Source organism: Callithrix jacchus, chromosome 11, assembly GCF_049354715.1.
Source record: "Callithrix jacchus isolate 240 chromosome 11, calJac240_pri, whole genome shotgun sequence".
In the NCBI taxonomy this organism is placed as follows: Eukaryota; Metazoa; Chordata; class Mammalia; order Primates; family Cebidae; genus Callithrix; species Callithrix jacchus.
In genome coordinates this window covers 75,519,847-75,541,062 of record NC_133512.1, presented here as the reverse complement: position 1 = coordinate 75,541,062, position 21,216 = coordinate 75,519,847, and the positions used below count along the sequence as shown (strand labels likewise).

At 41.1% G+C, this 21,216-nt stretch overlaps 1 protein-coding gene across 40 annotated transcripts in view; it reads left to right on the top strand.

Moving 5' to 3' along the window:
- The window catches only part of SRPK2 (SRSF protein kinase 2), a 287,533-nt gene that overhangs the window by 242,586 nt on the left and 23,731 nt on the right, over positions 1–21,216 (top strand). For all 40 annotated transcript variants that reach the window (XM_035254051.3, XM_035254050.3, XM_078343096.1 and 37 more), the window contains 5 exons: positions 955–1,061; positions 11,364–11,529; positions 12,687–12,712; positions 14,681–14,927; positions 15,487–15,969. In XM_035254051.3, the coding sequence (XP_035109942.2) occupies positions 955–1,061; positions 11,364–11,529; positions 12,687–12,712; positions 14,681–14,927; positions 15,487–15,969 (1,029 nt within the window). The remainder of the gene's footprint in view (positions 1–954; positions 1,062–11,363; positions 11,530–12,686; positions 12,713–14,680; positions 14,928–15,486; positions 15,970–21,216) is intronic.

Genomic DNA, 21,216 nt, shown 5'->3' with positions numbered 1-21,216 from the left:
AATAATTTGCCATTTTTATAATAAGCCTGGGAAATAGTAAGAAACTTCTGGCTTTAGACGATCTGTGTCTAAATCTGTAGTGCTTACATTCTTCAACAATATAGAAAAACTTTTCTTTTTTCACGAAAGATATTTAAAATAATACTGTTTTAATGTGGTATATTCAGTTACTATAGTTCAATAATTAAATCAACTACTTTTTTTGATTCTAAAGTCAACCGTAAGCCTCCAGGGATCAACAAAATGTTTTCCAAGAGTTTCAGAGCCATTTGGAATCTTTCCGTATGAATGACATTAATATATTTATATCAAGAAATTGGAGATGTCATAGTTGTGAAGGCTGAAATACCTACTTTTAAAAAAAAATTAAGCTGAGGCCAGGCGCAGTGTCTCATGCCTGTATTCCCAGCATTTTGGGAGGCTGAGGTGGGTGTATCACTTGAGGTCAGGAGTTCGAGACCAGCCTGGCCAAGATGGTGAAACCCTATCTCTACTAAAAATACAAAAATTACCCGGGTGAGGTGGCACGTGCCTGTAATCCCAGCTCCTCAGGAGTCTGAGGCGGGATAATCGCTTGAACCCAGGAGGCAGAGGTTGCAGTGAGCCAAGATTGCGCCATTGCACTCTAGCCTGGGCGACAGTGAGACTCTGTCTCAAAAAAAAAAAATAAAGTATGTGGAAGGATGTGAATAGGTTATATATCTGTATATATATGCTATACCAGTTTATTGAAGAGGCAAGCATATGTGGATATTGACAAACAGAGTAGTCCTGGAACCAATTCCCTGAGATACTGAGAAACAACTGTACTTAGTAATGTCAGTTCTTGTTGTCAGTGTTGATGTTGTATTTTATAAAATAATAAATGCTTTTCAAGTGACACAATGATGCTGCTTTCAATAACTGCCTCACTCCAGGCCACACATCCCCAAATGATCCTTAACTGTGTCCCAGATGTCTGCATGGTCTTCGAAGTGCTTGGTCACCATCTCCTCAAGTGGATCATCAAGTCCAACTATCAAGGCCTCCCAGTACGTTGTGTGAAGAGTATCATTCGACAGGTGAGGCTTTTGACAGCAACCCCTAGGCACTAGTACCTAATTGGCTAGGCTTTCAACATGAATGCCATTTAAGAATATATATATATCTCATATGTATCAGTGCATAACATTTTCAACTCTAATTAAGCCAATTAATATTTATTTAATGATATTTTGTGTTGTGAAGGAAGTAATATGTAATTATCAGGTTTGCGTTTTTGCGTGTCAATATTTTAAGGAATAACGTGGTACATTTGCATTGTTTTTGTTCAGTATCTTTACGATAAAACATGCCACTTAGTTCATTAGGAAGTAATTTAGAAGAAAGAACTTACTGTGTTTATTTACTAAGTATTCTTAGATAGTAAATAATAGATAATTGAAGAGTTGTGCACAACGTTTCGGTTATAAGGTGGTTACATTTTGGGGCTGTAACATACGGCATGATGACTATAGCTAACATGATTGTATATTTGGAATTTGTTAACAGCGTAGATCTTGAATGTTCTCATCATTGCACACAAACAGTCCGTGTGTCATAATGGGTTAGGTTAATTAGCTGTTCTGTGGTAATTATTTCACAGTGACACATATTTCTATTACTAGAAATGTAGTACACTACTAATATATTCAGTTTTTATTGTCAGTTGTACCTCAGTAAAGCTGGGAAAAATAGAAATGTTTAACTCATGTAATAATGGGTGTTTTGTTTAGTTGGCCTGCCAGAAGAAAACCCTCAGCTAGGGTCAGGCTTAGAGATGATGCTCTAGTAAACATTCTCCTAATTAGCAGTGTTTGCCCAGTCTAGTTTTCTGCATGGAATCAGTATGTTTTCTTCTCATTGCCCTTAAAAATTTTGAAGTTTAAATTTGTGTAGCAAAAGCATCTTTGATATTTCTGTTGAATTTGTGTACAGATCACTTTGTGTAGCCTGCCTGTGTGTTCATCTCTTCACTTTTTCCTTTTGTATGGAAGTTGTTTTATTTAATTTAATTTTAATTTGTTTATTTATTTTGGAGACGAAGTCTCGCTGGATGACAGATTGTGCAGTGGCGCAGCCTCAGCTCATTGCATCCTCTGCCTAATCCTCCTGAGTAGCTGGGACTATAGGTGCTTGCCACCATGTCCAGCTAATTTTTGTATTTTTAGTAGAGACGGGGTTTCACCATGTTACCCAGGGTGGTCTCAAACACCTGAGCTCAGGCAGTCTGCCTGCCTCTGCTTTCCAAAGTGCTAGGATTACAGGCATGAACCACTGTGCCCAGCCTTTTATGGAAAATTGGCAGCTTGTTCTTTAACATTACAGATGTTACTTGAGAAGGGGGCTGGAGAGAGAGAAGCTCACTATGTTGTCTCCTATGTCAGTTGGATTGAGGTACTTCTACATAGTATTATCCTAGGTATACACGTAGGCCTGGATTTGTGGCTAACTTTTATTTAGTACTATATCTGCTTGCCCTTGGATTTCAGATAGTGGCACTTTTATTCATTATTTTGACAGGCTCATATCTCAAATGAACAACTTTAATGTAGAAGAGGTTATGTGGTGGCTGGGTGCCGGTGGCTCACACCTGTAATCTCAGCACTTTGGGAGGCTGATATGAGCAGATCACAAGGTCAGGAGATCGAGACCATCTTGGCCAACAGAGTGAAACCCTGTCTCTACTAAAAATACAAAAGAATTAGCTGGGTGTGGTGGCGTATGCCTGTAATCCTAGCTGCTTGGGAGGCTGAGGCAGGAGAATCGCTTGAACCTGGTAGTTGGAGGTTGCAGTGAGCCAAGATCACGCCACTGCACCCCAGCCCAGTAAAAGAGCAAAACTCTGTCTCCAAAAAAAAGGAGGTTTTCTGGTAAGGGTAGAAATTACTATGTTAACTGGAATTATTTGATCCCTAAACAATAATTCTGTATTATTTGTAACAGCAGCAAATCTAAACTGAAAAAAAACTATATTGTTAAAACTTGGGAAGAATTTCCTAATTATTTTGATAAATTTTGAAAATATGAAAGGAATTACGTATTCTAACAAATACTGAATGATTTCAGAAATAGCTGCCTGCATGTATTTCCCACAGGCTCCATCATTTCCTAGAAACTCATGCTTTCAGAGGAACCTGCTGTGGCCTTAAGTGACTGACCACACCACCATTTAGGCTTAGTATGTAAGAAGGTGAATTTGGCGGAAACGAAAGTGGTACCTTCCTTATTAGCTTATTGTAAAGATGTAATGAGAGATAGTACTGTTAATAGTAGCAAATAGTTAATTCAGTGCTTACTATGTGCCAGGCATAATTGAGTACTTTGCGGTAGCTGAGTTCACTGAATCCTCACAGTAACCCTATGAAATGGATAGTATTACTTTCCATTTCAGTGGAAACAGAAGCCCAGAGAGGTTAAGTATCTTGCCCTTAGTTAGGAAGTAGCTTAAAAGGTGCCAAGTGGTGGAGCAGGAATCCAAACCCAGATAGGCTGGCTTCAGAGCTCATGGATATACCATCTTGCCATTATATAATTAGTTTTATATAATAAACTTACTATGAGCCTGCAGTAAGTTTGGAATTGCACTGGGCCTATGTCCAGTAGAAGTAAAGTTACTTTTATTTCTGCGAACCTGTTTAAGATCTTCTGTTACATGGTGTCAGCCTGTATTTCCCCTTGCAAACCAAAAGTAATGTCCTTCAGGTACTGTATTTCTCTCTGGAGTTTACCAGCTTACTCATTTTTTATGAATATTCAAAGATGTCCCCAACATTTCTAATATGCAGATTTACCAGGATTTTTAGTCATAAAATTTTACTGGTTTTATTTTGTAGGTAGTTTAGTGAAAGTATTTAATGGTAATCATCTTGACCCCCTAAGTACACCTTGTCATTTTATATCTCCACATCTTAGATCATTTCTTTTGTCCTAGGCTGCCAGAAATGCCATCCTTTCTTCTGTACCCACATTTTTTAAGACTCAACCCAAATACTATCATTGTGATCAAGGCTTCTCAGAGTACCCAGTCAAGAGGGGGAAATGCCTTCCCTCCTTGGAATGCCTTCGGCTCACATTTGGTCCCATAACTAAGTGTAGGCCACATCTCAAACCTAGCTCTACTGACACTTCAGACCAGATAATAGTGATTGTGGGAGACTGTCCTATGCATAGTAGGATGTTTAGCAGCGTCCCTGGCATCTACCCTTCAGATGCCAGTATCCGCTGTCACCATTCCTGGTTGTGGCAATTAAAAATATCTCTGACCTTTGTCAGTTTCTTCTCATTGATAACTATTGGGATAAGAGAAGGTGTAAGAATTACGTGCTTTGGCGACAGGCTTGATTTCACATCATAGCTTTGGCACTTCTGCCTTGTACTCCTGAGCAAATTACTTAGTCTCTGTGAGCATTTTCCGTCGTTTGTAAACTCCAAGTACTGATGGATAATTTGTAGTTTGATTGTGGAGATAAAAAATAGGGGTGGGCCAGGTGCGGTGGCTCACGCCTGTAATCCCAGCACTTGGGAGACTAACGTAGGCGGATCATGGGGTCAGGAGTTCAGACCAGCCTGATCAGTATAGTGAAATCCCATCTCTACTAAAAATACAAAGATTAGCTGGGTGTGGTGGTGCACGCCTGTAGTCTCAGCTACTCGGTAGGCGGACGCAGGAGAATTGCTTGAACCAGGAAGGTGGAGGTTGCATTGAGCTAAGGTCACGCCTCTGCACTTTAGCTTGGGTGACAGAGCAAGACCGTCTCAAAAAAAAAAAGAACAAGCGTGGACACCTGAAGCATCCATCATAGTAACAAATTAGCCGTAATGTCTCTTAAACTCCAGGATCATGTATTTTGAGTTTCACATCTCTTTGTATCTTCCTTCATATGTTAGATGTCCAAGAAGTATCTTGGTTGTCTTTCCTTAAATGAAGGAAAAGGGATGTTTCCCTTATTCTCTAGAAAATGGCTGATCTTTCTGTGATTTAAAGGGCTGACAGATAAACATTGCCACTTGTTTATTTTTCAAAAGTAACAATGGAATTGGATCAGTTGCTTTTTCTGGGTTTTCTATACACTATTGTCAATCCTCTGATCAGTTCTTAGGTGTCCCCATTCTTAGATGTAGCTAGCCATGGTGACTCTGTGCTGTGGCAGAAGGAGGCCATCCTGGCAGCTTCTGTTGATTGCCCTGGGGTGCTGTGTATAGCTTACTCTCAGGCCTGCCTGGTGGCTGCTTCTCTGGCCTTACTGTGGAGTCTTGTGACTGTTTGTGCACCCTAGTTTTTTGTCTTTTTAGTCACTTTATCGAGGCCTATTTTATGTCCACCTCTTTATTTTCTTCCAACACTGAAAAAAGAAACATTTGTGTTGTCATTATTTGTAGTACATTAAATGATGGACCTCAGGTGATGGTTTCTTCAAAATTCTTTGGCGCTCTTTAAAGTGGCTTTGACTTTCTTGTGTAATTGAAAGGGCAGCCGGTGTTTTACTTAAAGAGTTTATGGTTTAGTTCATTACTCTTTACAGAAACCTTGTAAGAACATGGCTGCTTGCCATTAGTTAAATGAAGCTTGCCAAAGGCAAGGCTCACATTTTGGTGATTTTGCTACATTGGTGAAAAAACTAGCAATTATAGATGTAGCCCTACATTTTAAAATTATATATACATATATATATACGTATATATATATATATATATATATATATATATATATATATATACGTATATGTATATATATATTTTTTTAAGACGGAGTCTTGCTCTGTTGCCCAGGGGCTGGAGTGCAATGGCATAATCTCAGCTTACTGCAACCTCTGCCTCCCCTGTTCAAGCGATTCTCCTGCCTCAGCCTCCCTAGCAGCTGGTACTAGAAATGGGTACCACTCAGCTAATTTTTTTTTTTTTAGTAGAAATTGGGTTTCACCATGTTTGTCATGCTGGTCTTGAATTCCTGACTTCGTGATCTGCCCACTTTGGCCTTTCAAAGTGCTGGGATTACCAGCGTGAGCCACCACACCCGGCCCCTTAAAATTATATTAATACTCTTTCTGTTGCCATCATGGTAACATGATTGTTTTAAGTTCTTTATTTGTATCATGCTATTTAGTTCTCACTGTGACCTTATGAGGCTAATGGTGTTGCACACCTACCTGAGGTATTGCACAGAGGGGATATGTATCTTCCTCAGAGTCCCATAGTTAATTGTGGTGGATCCAGGATTTGAATCCAGATGGTGTAACTCCAGAATCCATGCTCTTCAATGCAGGATAGTGTAAAAGGTCCTACATAGAAAGATTGAGATGATATTGAATTGTAATATGTCTATAAAAAGTATGCATTTGTGTTTCTGTGGTCACTGGTTTTCTTGAATAGAGCTAGTAATCAGACTGTTTAAAAATATAGTTGTTAGGCCAGATGTGGTGGCTCACGCCTCTAATGCTAGCACTTTGAGAGGCCAAGTCAGGTGTATTGCTTGTGCTCAGGAGTTTGGGACCAGCCTGGGCAACATGATAAAACCCCGTCTCTACTAAAATACAAAAACTTAGCCAGGCATTGTGGCGTGTACGTTTAGTCCCAGCTAGCCTGGAGACTAAAGCAGGAGAGTTGCTTGAACCCAGGAGGTGGAGGTTGCAGTGAGCTGAGATTGCGTCACTGCTCTACAGCTTGGGCAACAGTGTAAGACTCTATCTCCCACCCCCCCCAGCCCCCGCCCCAAAAAGAGTATAGCCATTAGATTTTATGAAGTAGATAATTGTAATATTGTTACAATTACCTGCTATAATATGTAACCAAATGGGACCTTTAAAACCCAGTGTTTTTCCAGACCTCTCCCCTTGGGTTGCAACCCTGGAGTGTGCCAAGAGCCACAGTCGTGCCCTGCAGGTCCACTTGCCTGGATCATTGGCTGATTTTGTCTCCACTTAGTATTTATTTACCATTTTAATTCTCTCAGTGGCCCTGTTTATCATGATTGAACCAGTATTGGTAAACATTTGATATTACTGGTTTTGTTCAGCATGGTAGTGCACATGATGCTGTATTGACTTGGAATTCTCCTCAGGATGTTGAGTCCTCAATTCAGGAAGTATGGTCAGGTGGCTCGATTTCAAGGGAGCTAAGCTGCTTTCCTGACCCATTGCTTTGTGCAGTCCGAATGCTGGGCACAGCAGCTTTAACTTTCTTCCTGATGACATTCAGAAGTACAGCTGCTGGCTTTTCTCATTCATTCTCACCAGTCAGACATGGTAAGAAAGAGCAGAGGATATTTTAGGACAATGTGGGTAAGGACACTGTCCCGTGAATTTTTGGCTCTTGTCCTCTTTTATTTTAATAGGTATTTTCAAGCTCATCCTTTCAGTTTAACATCTTTGTTTCTGCAAGCAGTCGGTGGGACCTGCCTTGTCTTTTTACTGTGGAAAGGAAATCTAGTGGGAGCCTCAGCGTTTCCAGCAGGAAACTTTGTAGGCTTGCGGAGAGCCCCCCTGGGGCTCCCCCCTGGGAACCTCCACACCCACAAAATTAATATCCTCAATGAAGGACTGCTGCTTGATGCTACCTCCTTCCTCTGCCAGCCCATCTGGCTGCCCTTCTGGGTTTCCCTAGTGCTTCATTAGGTTCTGTTACCCACAGAGTAGGAGGAGACAGTCTCCCTGCCCTGTGTCCTTTGTTGAGTTGTGGGAGGAAGAAATTCCCCACTCATCAACAGTAGCAGAACATAATTTGGAAAGTTGCTCTCATTCTGTTTCTTTTTATAGTTTAGAATTTTGGGGAAAGCCTTGCGCTCTGGGCTGTGAGCAAGGCCAGGGAGACAGTCTTTAGGGGAGTCTCCACATTATTCTTGACGGTTTCCTCACTTATGTGCAAGATTACAGGACCTATTTCAGTCAAGTCATGATGGAGAGGAGCAGGTTTGTGTTGTGAAGACCAGTAATAGATAGTATCTGACACAAATGTTGGTGTACAGAAAGAAAGCTTTGAGACCATTCTAACCAAGCCCCTTAATTTGAAGATGAACTTGAGGTTCAGGGAACAGAAGGAACTTTGTCTGAGCCTGTAGTTAATTTGGAACTGGACTCAGGGCTTCTAACTCTCCGCCCTAGACTTGGCCTTTTTTTCTGCACTGCTGCTGAACTCAAAGTCTGACTTTACCCAGAGAAACCTGGCACCTGTTCCTCATGTGTGTGAACTGGCTTCCTAAGTTGGATGATGGAGAGTCATGTTCCTGGCCCATCTGGGCTTAGGTTGATATCAGCTTTCCTGGCAGCCAAAGGATCTCTGCTGCCTCCTGCTGCTGGCACCAAGTATTAAGATTGTTTTTTGTTTGTTTTTTTGCTTGTTTTGAGACAGAGTCTTGCCTGTTGCCAGGCTGGAGTGCAGTGGTGCAATCTCAGCTCACTTCAGCCTCTCCTGGGTTCAAGCAATTCTCGTGCTTCAGACTTCCAAGTAGCTGGGATTACAGGCATGTGTCACCACACCCAGCTAATTTTTGGATTTTTAGTAGATGGGTTTCACCATGTTGGCCAGGATGGTCTGGATTTCCTGACCTCGTGATCTGCCCACCTTGGCCTCCCCAAGTGCTGGGATTACAAGGCAAGGCTGAGCCTAGCCTTGACATTTTAAATGTAATTTAAACATCCTAATTGAAGTATTATCCAAAACAGTAAATATTCTAGGGCAAAAAAATCAAAAGTCTTAAAAAATAGCTTATCCTAGTTTTATCTATTTTACTAGTACTTACTAGGAACTTGTCAGTATCTCATTAAATCATATTTGCCATGCCCATGATTCATCTTGGTTTCTTTTTGGCCATTTCCCCCACCCCTCATACCCATTTCCTGTCCTGAATTGGTAAGCTCTGTGAGGATGTGAGGACTGTAAGCAACATGAAGCTTGGGAGCTTTTAAATATCAAAGACATGGAATAGTGGCATGTGATAGGAGCTCAGCTGATGCACATTCATTGAATTTATGTAAAAATACTCTGTTTGGTAAAGTGTTTTAAATGTTTGTAGGGATTTTGATCCTGTTTAAAAGACAGATATTCCTATCTTCATTTTCCTTTTAAAATGTTTGTTCCCTCTCACTTCGTAATGCTACTTTAAACTTGTACTAACAGTAGGCTACCTACTAATAGCCTACCGTTAATCAGATGCCTTCCTGGTAACATAAAGAGTTGATTAAACTGGGAATAGTTCAGTGTTGGATGATGTGAAGCATACCACACTTTCTGTCTCTTGTGAACAAAATGAGTATTTGATTCATTGTTTGAATGGTGGTTGATATAATATTTGCTTAACATTTGGAATTTCTAATGCTTATATGAGAACATGATATGTATTGTAAAAATAAATTTCATTTGTGGAAAAATTAGAACATTCTTCTCCAGTGGAAATAATTACAGTAAAACATGGACTGTGTATTTAGGTCACTGACACTCTTAATGTGACAAATATGAATATCTTGGTTCATCATTGTCTTTTAGTATAATGCTATAGTGTTGTCTAGATACCAAAGCCTTTTCTTTCTATTTAAATTAAGCCCCCCTTTTTTTGCAATTTTAAAAATGTATGGACATCATTAGCCTTGGGGGAAATAAAGATCAAAACTACAAGATACTCCATATCCACTTGGGTAGCTAAAGTAAAAAAGATATGGTGTTGTGTTTTTTTTTTAAGATGTGGTTTCACCATGTTGGTCAGGCTGGTTTTGATCTCCCTCCCTCAGGTGATCTGCCCGCCTTGGCCTCCAAAGTGCTTGGATTACAGGCGTGAGCCACCACACCCAGCCGATGGTGTTGTTTAGGATGATGAATTGGAACCCTCATACATTGCTGATAGGAATGTGAAATGGTGTAGCTACTGTGGAAAACACTTCGGCAGGTGATCAAAAAGCTAAATATAGAGGTGCCATATGACCTAAGTATGGTAACTCCTAGGTGTATATGCCTCCCCCCAAAAAAAGTATGTTTGCTGGGCACAGTGGCTCACGCCTGTAATCTCAGCACTTTGGGAGGCCGAGGAAGGCGGATCATGAGGTCAAGAGATCGAGACCATCCTGGCCATGGTGATACCCGTCTCTACTAAAAATACAAAAATTAGCTGGGCGTGGTGGCACATACCTGTAGTCCCAGCTACTCGCGAGGCTGAGGCAGGAGAATTGCTTGAACCTGGGAGACGGAGGTTGCAGTGAGCAGAGATCGCACCACTGCACTCCAGCCTGGCGATGGAGATTGTGTCTCCAAAAAAAAAGTATGTTCACACAAAAATGTATATACATGAGTGTGCATTGCATTATTAGTTTTATAGCCCCTAAAGTGAAAATAACGTGAATGTTTATGAAGTAAATGGATAAACAAATGTTATGTCTCCATACAGTGGAATATGATTTGGCAGTAAAACCAGGCGAAGTACTGATGCATGCTGCACAAGAGTCAGGCTTGAAAACATTATGCCAGTTACAAAAAAACACTTTATATGATTCCATTTATAGGAAATGTCTAGAATCACCAAGTAGATTAGTGGTTGCTAAGGGTTAGAGGAGGTACGAGAGAGATGGGGAGTGAATGCTAATGAATATGTTGTTTCTTTTAGGAGCAATGAAAATGATGTCATTTAAATAGTGGTGATAGTTGCACATTTGAAATCTGTTAAATTGTATACCTAAAGGGGTTATATGACACATGAGTATAGTTGTTACTGAACAAAAATACACAGCTGAGGCTTGAATAGCACAAGGGTTAGAGGCACTGACCAGCCCCTTCCAATGAAGTTGAAAATCCATGTCTGACTTTTGACTTGACCAAAGCTTAACTACTAATATTCTGCTGTTGATCAGAAGCCTTTCCTGATGACATTAACAGTTGTTTAACATGTATTTTGTATGTGTGTTATATAGCATATTGTTACAATAGAGTAAGCTAGAGAAAAGAAAAGAAAGTATGTTTACCATTTATTCATTAAGTGGAAGTCGATCATCATAAAGGTCTTCATCCTCATCATCCTCATGTTGAGTAGGCTGAGGGGTTGGTCTTGCTGTCTCAGGAGTGCAGAGGTGGAAGAACATCTGTGTATAAGTGGACCCATGCAGTTCAAACCTTCAAGGTTCAACTGTATATAGATGCATTTGCTTCCACAAGCATAATCTCTGAAATGATATACACTGGTTTCTTATGGGAAGGAGAGCTGGATTCCAATGAGGTTAGGAATGGGAGGGAGATTTTTACTAAATATCCTTTTGTGTTTATCAAACTTGGTAGCCTGTCATTGTATTTTATGCTTTTCAAATAAATAAAACTTATATAAAGAGGTATTAATAGCTTATCTTCTCTCTTAATTTTACTATGTCCAGGTCCTTCAAGGATTAGATTATCTGCACAGTAAGTGCAAAATCATTCATACTGACATAAAGCCAGAAAACATCTTGATGTGTGTGGATGATGCATATGTGAGAAGAATGGCAGCTGAGGCCACTGAGTGGCAGAAAGCAGGTGCTCCTCCTCCTTCAGGGTCTGCAGGTGAGGGACTGAGCCAGCTTCATTTCAGTCTGTCTGAGGTATTGTAAGCTTGCAATGTTGTATGTTGAAGGTTTCTCAATCAAATGTTACATGTAAGGACATTTTTGGCAAAGTTTAATTTCTGGAAATAACTACACCCTTTTCTTGAGATGGAAAATGCCCCAGGTACATTATATTTTAATATTTGAATTACTTGCCATTTAAATTTGTAGTTGCTGCTTCATTAATATTGGAACAGTTTTTTCTGTTGCCCACTTCTCTGCAGAGGAGAACATAATAACAGCTTTCCTGGAGCTGACTTTTAGTCATCAGAATATTTTTCTAGCTTCAGTTATGTTACAGTAATTCCTATTGTCCATTTGTCATAGCTACGTCAATCTGAGTTTTATCAGTGGATTTGGAGTTAGTTAGAAAAGGCCTGATGGTGGGGGAAGAAGACCAAGTGACCTGAGTATTGGCATATCTTTATTTCTGGTGGGGGTGCAGTGAAATGTGGACTGTGCTTTTGTGGATCTTCAACATTGTCTGTGCCCTTGTGTTGTCAGGCAAGCATAGATAGTAAAGGGCTGAGACTCTGGAGACTGCCTGGGGCTCTCTTCACATCTCCTCTACTGCAGGTGTTGTTTAGATCATGGACCCAGACTGTCAAACTTATGGCCCTGATAGGGTTTAATCATGTGATTTCTAGAATATTAGCTGCATACCAACTGCAGTATTTGATTTAAATTGTAGAAAGCTTGCAAAATAGATTTCAAATATAAATGTACATCTAATCTAAATTGTTTATTTCATTTTATTTATAACAAATTTGGTTTAATGACTGTGATATGTATGAATTATTTTCCATTTTCTTAAGCTATCTGTTGGTGCTTTGGGATTGACTGTTTTTGAGATGTATTAGTATTTCATTTTAGATAAATAAAAGAAATGGCTCAGTATGAACAACTTTTCTGCTATGCATTTTAAGAGTCCGTTGTTTGTTTCAGTTGCATAAACTTTCTCTAGATCCCAGTGATTACGAAGCTCTGATTAATATGTTTGTGAAGTTGGATAGTCATTAAAAGATAATAATTATGTCATTTTGCAATCCAAATGACCTGCATGAAGGTATGTGTCTGTTTTCTGCTAAATACCAATTTTGTTTCATTTTATTTTAGTGAGTACGGCTCCACAGCAGAAACCTGTAAGTACTTAACGCATATTACTTTTATGCACCATGGCAAAAGAAACTGTTTGAGCAGTTCAAATTATTAAAAAGTGGTAGTATATATTAATTTAAAGGGTAGACACATTTATAAATGCTGTGTATCCTCAAATATTTAAGACTTACTGTCTTGTTAAGTGTTTTTTGGATTTTGTGTGTGTATGTGACTGAGTCTTGCATTACTGCTCAGGCTGGCATGCAGTGTTGCGATCTTGGCTCACTGCAGCCTCCCCCTCCCAGGTTCAAACGATTCTCCTGCCTCAGCCTTCCGAGTAGCTGGGATTACAGGCACCCACCACCATGCTCAGCTAATTTTTGTACTTTTAGTAGAGATGGAGTTTCACCATGTTGGTCAGGCTGGTCTCGAATTCCTGACCTCAAGTGATCTTCCCATCTTGGCTTCTCAAAGTTCTGAGATTACATGCATGAGCCATCACACCTGGCCTGTCTCGTTAAGTTTTAGGGATCTCTGCAGAATTGGAATGGTTAGAGCCTTTCAATGATTGTCTTCTTTATGCATTTTCTGGACTACGGTTGGCCAAGTCTAATGAAATGTGAGGTGGTGGAGTTGAAGCACTTTTATTTCAAAACCACTTTATATTATTTCTGATTGGCTGCTAAGTTACCTTTTCCGAAGCTGTTGTTCTAATTTTTTTCCAGCCAGATGTTAAATAAGAAAGAGATAGTTTGTAGTCCTGTCAAAACACTATGTCAGTACTAGGTACCAGGTGTGGTGGCTGACACCTGTAATTCCAACATTTTGGGAGGCTGAGGCCAGCAGATCTCTTGAGGTCAGGACTTCGAGACCACCCTGGCTAACATGGTGAAACCCTGTCTCTACCAAAAAATGCAAAAACTAGCCGAGTGTGCTGGCGGATGCCTGTAATCTCAGCTACTCAGGAGGGTGAGGCAGGAGAATCTGTTGAGCCCAGGAGGGGGAGGTTGCAATGAGCTGAGATTAGGCCATTGGACTCCATCCTGGGTGACTGAGTGAGACTCTGTCTCAAAAAAAAAAATCAGCCGGGCATGATGGCATGTACCTGTACTCCCAGCTACATGGGAGGCTGAGGCATGAGAAACACTTGAACCCAGGAAATGGAGGTAGCAGTGAGCCAAAGTCACGCCAGTGCACTCCAGCCTATGCAACCGAACAAGACCCCATCTCAAAGAAAAAGAAAACAACAACAAAAAACAAAATAACAAGAAAACACTATGTTTACTGAGACAACCCTTGATTTGGAACGTAAGTTCTGGAACAAGAGGGAGCTGTAATAATTAGGCTTCCTGGCTTGCTGAGGAGCCCAAGTTGTTTCCCATAGTTCTTCCCTGGCTCAAGCCACCTGAGTTTACTGTATGAAGGATTGGAGGCTCTCCTTGCCAGTGCTTTGCAAGTCAGCTGGCCATGATGGGAGGCAAACAAAAGCTGTGGCTTTTTCTTCTTTCACATTGCTGCTTAGGCTTATCTCTTACAGTTCATGTTGTCTTGGCTGGTAAGAGCTTCCAAGACATATGTGAGACCCAAACACAGTGACATACACCTGCTTGGGCACCTGTTTCATTTTTGGTAGTGAGGAGATGGGATGTTGTTATTTTGTATATAGAGGGCAGCAAATAAAACTTCCAAGAGGAGCTTCTCTAAGGCCAAGAGAATTTTGGACTTCAGTTCTCTGAGAGTTTGAATGGTGAAGGCTTACTGGATTTAAGCTGTATCCCTCTGAGGGCAGGACCTGGTAGTAGACCTAGCATGTGATATCAGTCAGCACTGCTTTCCCTTTGATTTTACCATAAGCCTTACCATGAGGTGGATGTCTGGGTTTGGGATTTTAGTAGAATATGGCATGAGAAAGCGGAGTTTTTTGTTAGTTGCCATGCTGCCAGCAGTTATACTATCATGTGTGCTTTAAAAAGAAGAAAACTGACCTGTGGTCTTTTCTTAACATGTTATAGATAGGAAAAATATCTAAAAACAAAAAGAAAAAACTGAAAAAGAAACAGAAGAGGCAGGCTGAGTTATTGGAAAAACGCCTGCAGGAGATAGAAGAATTGGAGCGAGAAGCTGAAAGGAAAATAATAGAAGAAAACATCACTTCAGCTGCACCTTCCAATGAGCAGGATAGTGAATATGGCCCAGAGGTGAAACTAAAAACAACAGGATTAGAGGAGGCAGCCGAGGCAGAGACCACAAAGGACAACGGTTAGTGGGGCCAAGAGCCTGGGCTGCATGGGGTCCTCAGGTTACAATGGGGGCTGATTTGTGCTGCTGCTTCAGATGGCAAGGATGATTCTCTCCAAGTCTCTATTGGGAAATTCGGGAAACATCCTTATAATTCATTTGTGAACTGTATGCCAGAAATACAACATTTCAAAATAGTTTTTAAAAATGTAGAATGTCTGAGAAACACCATGTTTCTATCATGCTAAAGATGGTGCTTTATTTTGTCATTAACTTTTTACCTAACTGTAGTACACCACAAATCTATTTCTGAAGATTGTAGAGGGTGGAAATGGAAGTGCAGCTTTATTTAGAAAGAGTTTTTTTCTCCCAAAGCTAACTTTTTCTTATAAGAGCAGGCCAATTATTAATGAACCAAAAATGAGATTTTGAAAACTTGAAGGTTTTACTCCAAAAGCTGAGAGGTGTTTACTATGAGGTGCATAAGTTAAGCACATTCAAAATGTATTTTATTGATGAGATGTGAGGTTGTATTAAGGAGAGTAACAAGTTCTAATTCTTGACCCATCAACTTCTTAAGGTGAAGCCGAGGACCAGGAAGAGAAAGAAGACACTGAGAAAGAAAACATTGAAAAAGATGATGATGATGTAGATCAGGAACTTGCAAACATAGACCCTACGTGGATAGAATCACCTAAAACCAATGGCCATATTGAGAATGGCCCGTTCTTATTGGAGCAGCAACTGGACGATGAAGAGGATGATGAAGAAGATTGCCCAAATCCTGAGGAATATAATCTTGATGAGCCAAATGCAGAAAGTGATTACACATATAGCAGCTCCTATGAACAATTCAATGGTGAATTGCCAAATGGACGGCATAAAATTCCCGAGTCACAGTTTCCAGAGTTTTCCACCTCATTGTTCTCTGGATCCTTAGAACCTGTGGCCTGCGGTTCTGTGCTTTCTGAGGGATCACCACTTACTGAGCAAGAGGAAAGCAGTCCTTCCCATGACAGAAGCAGGACGGTTTCAGCCTCCAGTACTGGGGATTTGCCAAAAGGTAAGTGTTCTTCTCATCAGCTGTCTGCCATCACTGACTCCCGGGGTGTGCCTTTAACAAATGCTATGAAGGAATTGGCTGAAAGTGACCAACCCCTATATGCTTGCACTAATCATTTTTATTACTTTTATACTCAGGAACAAGTAATGTGATTTAAATGTACATTCTGTGCCACTAGGCTATCTCTCGCTCTCTGATACCAAATCTTATTTCTGACCAGTTGTCATTTTTAATATATTCAGTCAGCAGCATCATTTGCAGAAACCTTCCAGTTTTAGCAACTTACACCTGTAGCTTTCTAGAATGTGTAGTATAATTTGTATCTTGCATCTGTTATGATTGTATTTCGTTTTTGTTTTGTTTTTCTATTCAAGAAAAGTATGCCTGCTCTTTGGCTCTGTTGGGAAAGAAGTGTCATATTGTCTTTTCATAGTTGTTCCTGATTATAGGACCCTGTTATTGATAACCCACCCAGGATTGTGAATTTCAAGGAATTGGCATGGATTTAAATGTGATGACAGATGATAGATTGGCTCTTGTGTTCTTGTCTACCTAAGAAGCCTTGACTTATTTAGACCCTTATTTTGGGAGTGAATGCCAAGTGACTCTGGTGTGTGAAAACTGGGTAACTCAGTTGGTTTCCATTCTGGCTCAAGGTGGGAAAGCTCTGAAACCTCCTGGGCTCCCTCTACTGTCAAGACTGTTTAACACACAGTGAGTAATTGATGAGCCACCCCTGCCAACAGTCCAAGACATTCTGCAGCCCCTTGGTTCCAGCAGGCTGGAATTGCACGATAAGGAGTGAGCTGGCTTTGTTAAGAACTGGCTATGATGAATCCTCCTAAGGATGTGTTTTCTTCACTTGGCTGGACGTGGTCAGCTCCTATTCCCCTTTATAGGGAGTGTTTGAAGGTGCTTACATAGAGTGTAGGTTAATTTCTGAGAAAGGGCAGTAGTGAGATGTACCTTATCCAGATTTATTGTTGCTGTTGCAGTTAAATTTTTCTCTTAGTGAAAGTTTTTATTTTTTTGAGATAGAGTCTTGGTCTGTCGCCCAGGCTGGAGTGCAGTGGTGGGATCTCGGCTCACTGCAACCTCTGTCTCCACGGTTCAAGCGATTTTCCTGTCTCATCCTCCTGAGTAGCTGGGACTAAAGGCATGTGCCACCACATCTGGCCAATTTTTGCATTTTTAGTGGAGACAGGGTTTCACCATGTTGGCCAGGCAGGTCTCGAACTCCTGACCTCACGATCTGCCTATCTCAACCTCCCAAAATGCTAGGATTACAGCTGTGAGCCACAAGTTTCATATAGAAAGTAATTTACAAACTTCCTTTCCTCCCTCCCTCCCTTCCTTCTCCTTCTTTCCTTCCTTTGTTTTCTTTCATCCTGTCCTGTCCTTTTCCTTACCCTTTCCTCTTCCTCTTCCTCTTCCCCTTCCTTCCTTCCTTTTTCCTTTTCCCTTTCCTTTTCCTTTTCTTCTTTTCTTTCTCTCTGTGCCCCTCCTTCCCTCCTTCCTTCCTTTCCTTTCTTCCCTCCCTCCCTCCCTCTCTCCTTCTTTCTCCTTTCATTTTCCTTTTCCCCTCCCCTCCCTTTTTTCTTTCCTTTTTCTTTCTCTCTCTCCCTTCCCTCCCTCCCCTATCCTCTCCCCTCACCTCCCTGTCTCCTTCCTTCCTTCCCTCCCTCCTTTCCTTCTTCCTTCCTTTTCTCCCTCCCTTCCCCACCCCCAACCCCCCACCCCCCACTCTGATGCCCAAGCTGGAGTACAGTGATGCAATCTCGGCTCACTGCAACCTCCACCTCCTGGACTTAAGCAATTCTTCTGCCTCAGTTTCCTGAGTAGCTGGGATTACAGGCGCCTGCCACCATGACCAACTAATTTTTGTATTTTTAGTAGAGACAGGACTTCACCATGTTGCCCAGGCTGGTCTCGAATGCCTGACCTTAGGTGATCCATGTGCCTCAGCCTCCCAAAGTTAATGGTATTACAGGCATGAGCCACCATGATCAGCCCACAGTACGTTTTTTATTCTTACTTATTTTGCAAGTCTTAGCTTGGGCTGGAGTGGCTTCAAGTACAGTCAGCCTTCCACATCCATGGGTTTTACATCTGTGCATTTCACATCTGTGTGTTCAGCCAACCTCAGTTGGGAAATAGTTGGAGCAGAAAAAAAACCCGTGTCTGTTTTGAACATATACACACTTTTCTCCCTTGTCATTATTCCCTAAACAACACATTAAAGCAATTACTTATGTACCATTTACATTGTAGCAGGTACTATAAATAACTAGAGATCAACTGAAGTATATAGGAAGATGTATGTAGGTTATATGCAAAGACTACACCATTTTATATCAGAGCTTGAGCATCTGTGGATTTTGGTATTCTCAGGGTTTCCTGGAACCAGTCCCCTTGCAGACACTGAGAGGCACCTGCATACCAGATTAAATCCCAGCTCAAAACTTAGTAACTGTGGAATTTTGGTTTCTTGTCCTTTCTGAGCCTTGATTTATTCCTCAATCAAAGGAAAGAAATAGCTAACTCTTGGGTTGTTAATAGCACTGAATTAAATAAAACAGGTAAATGGAAAGGGTAGATAAATAACATGTAATATATTGAAAAACCATAATACAACTTTCCCTGCCAACCTGCTAAACATGCTGTATTTCTTATACTTGTTACCACTGTTTCTTGTTGCTCCAGTAAGAAACTTGATGACCATGATGTTTCCTTTTTTTCTCTCACATCCAGTAAATCATCGCATTTTACCAGTTGTACCTCCTAAGTAGGGGACCCCATGCCTTGGCCCTTAGTGGGCACTGTTATTGCTTGTCTGTGCTGTTACAGAGGCTCCTTACTGGTCTCTTGGCTTTGTGTTGTCTCCAGCTTTTCTCCCCACCTGCTTTTCAGCCTGCCTTTCCATGGTGCTACTGGAATATCTTTGCAGTATGCTCATCCAATCAGTGCATTCCCCTGCTCACAGTTTCCACAGCTCCCCACTTCTGCAGCAGTGGTCCCAACAGTGGAGAAAGTACATCCATGCATAACCAGCACCATCCAGTGAGGTGCACGAAGGCATTATTAGAGCATCTGTATATTTGTTTTTATTCTGAAAGAACAGTACAATAAACAATTGGATATCCTCCACATAGACTCAGCAGTTAACATGTTGCCACATTGCATATGTTTTCTTTACACAGGCACTGTGCACTACGCAGATCAGGATACTTCACTCTTAAATACTTTATCATTCACTTTCTGAAAGATGAATTAGGACGTCCTCCATTTGTAACAATAATACTATTATAACATGTAAGAATATCACTAATTTCATATTATTATTGTTATTATTTTGAGACAAGGTCTTGCCCTGTTGTCTAGGCTGGAGTGCAGTGGTGTGATGTCGGCTCACTGCAACCTCTGCCTTCTGGCTCAAGTGATCTTCCCACCTCAGCCCCCTGGGTAGCTGGGACTACAGGTGACACCTCTATGACTAGCTAATTGTTATATTTTTGTTAGAGACAGGGTTTTATTACATTGCCCAGGCTAGGGCATACAACCATGCTTCAACTCATGGACTCAAGTGATCTGCCCACCTTGGCTTACCAAAATGCAGGGATTATAGGTGTGAGCCACTACACCTGGCCTAATATCTGTTATTTATACCATATTCAAATTTCCTCAACGATTCTATACTTTTCTTTTAAAATTTTCCTGATTCAGGATATGATCCAACACAGTGGCCTGCCTCCTGCGTGAGGGCTTCCTGCATCCCCAGCAGACTCACTTCTCATTCCCCTCTGCTCCTGCTGGCTATGCTTATCTTAGTTTAACTAAGAAATGGGCAGTGCTCATTTTCATTGTCTGTCTGCTCATTAAAATGTAACCTCTTGGAGAGCGCTATGCGTTTTATCATTGTATCCTCAGCATCTGATCCGGTGCTAAGATAAATATTTATTGAATAATGAACAAATGAATGATGTCTTGTTATATTCTTCTTCTCTTCCCTTTGTCCCACTTTTTTCATTTATAATCACAATTTTACTGCGTCCAACACACAAACCATCCCTAATACCTTTTGCATCTGGTAGACACTGACGGTCTTGCTGTGTTTTAATATTGTCAAATTCTAGGCATGTAGCAGGGACAGGATCTCCTTTGTTTGGAAGCACTCAGATTTTCCCCACACGTTAGCCATTTGATAAGCAAGGGTAGCCTCCCGCATGGGAGGTGTTTTTTTGTTTTCTGCATGGAAAAGGGTATATGTCCTAGAGTCTTGCACTTGACCACATGGTACTTAAGTGAATATGAGACAAGAGAAATAATGTTTATGAAGAGTTTGTGTAGATCCTGTCTTTGCTAGAGCAGAGTATACACGTTAGGGCATAGTACAAGAAAGATTGGGGCCAGTTTGAGGAGCTTGAAGTAGAACTTAAATGCCAGGCTAAAGAATGTACACTTCTTTCCTAGAGTAATTTGGCAGCCATTGAAGGTTAAGGAGAGTATGGTCCCTCTTAAGATGATCAACTGCCAGAGCCATAGTGCCTGTCTTGGCTCAGCACATCTGAGAATGAAAGCCCTGGAACAGGGTGGTTTTGTGGGTCTTACCTGCAGGGTATTTCTGGAATCCTTTCTGTGTCTTGATGGGGTCACACGACACTGTCAGTCCTTGCCTCGGCTCCTGTAACACAGTCTCCATGCTCCTGTCACTTCAGCTCGTGTTCCCTAGTCTGTCTGTTTCTGGGAGTCCTGAGAGAACTGTTTAAAACATAACTTCTTCCGCCTTACCTACCACACCCCCAAAATGATCTCCACTGTGCTTCCCATGTAGAGTGATGCCCCGAGGTATCCCTCACTGAAGCAGATGAAGTCTCCAGTCTGTTCCCTGGCAGGGCTCTGTCGGTGCCTGCTTCAGACCTCTTCTCTGTTTCCCTCATTTATTTTACACCATTCACACTGGCTTCTTTCTGAAGTTTATTAAAATTGCAAACCCGTTTCTGCCATAGGATTTTTGTACTTCTTGTGTCCTTTGCCTCAAACTTGTCTTACTTTCACTCCTGCCTTTATTCAGACCTCTCCTGAATGTCACCTTCTCAGAAAAGACCTCCACTGAACACCCTTGGCCTTAGCTTTGCTTTTCTTCATAGGCTGTTTAGCTGCCTGACGTGATGTGTGAATTCCTCATTTATTTGCCCTATTGCTCATATTTTCAGCCACTACATGAATTTCCTAATTTGGCTTGTGTGT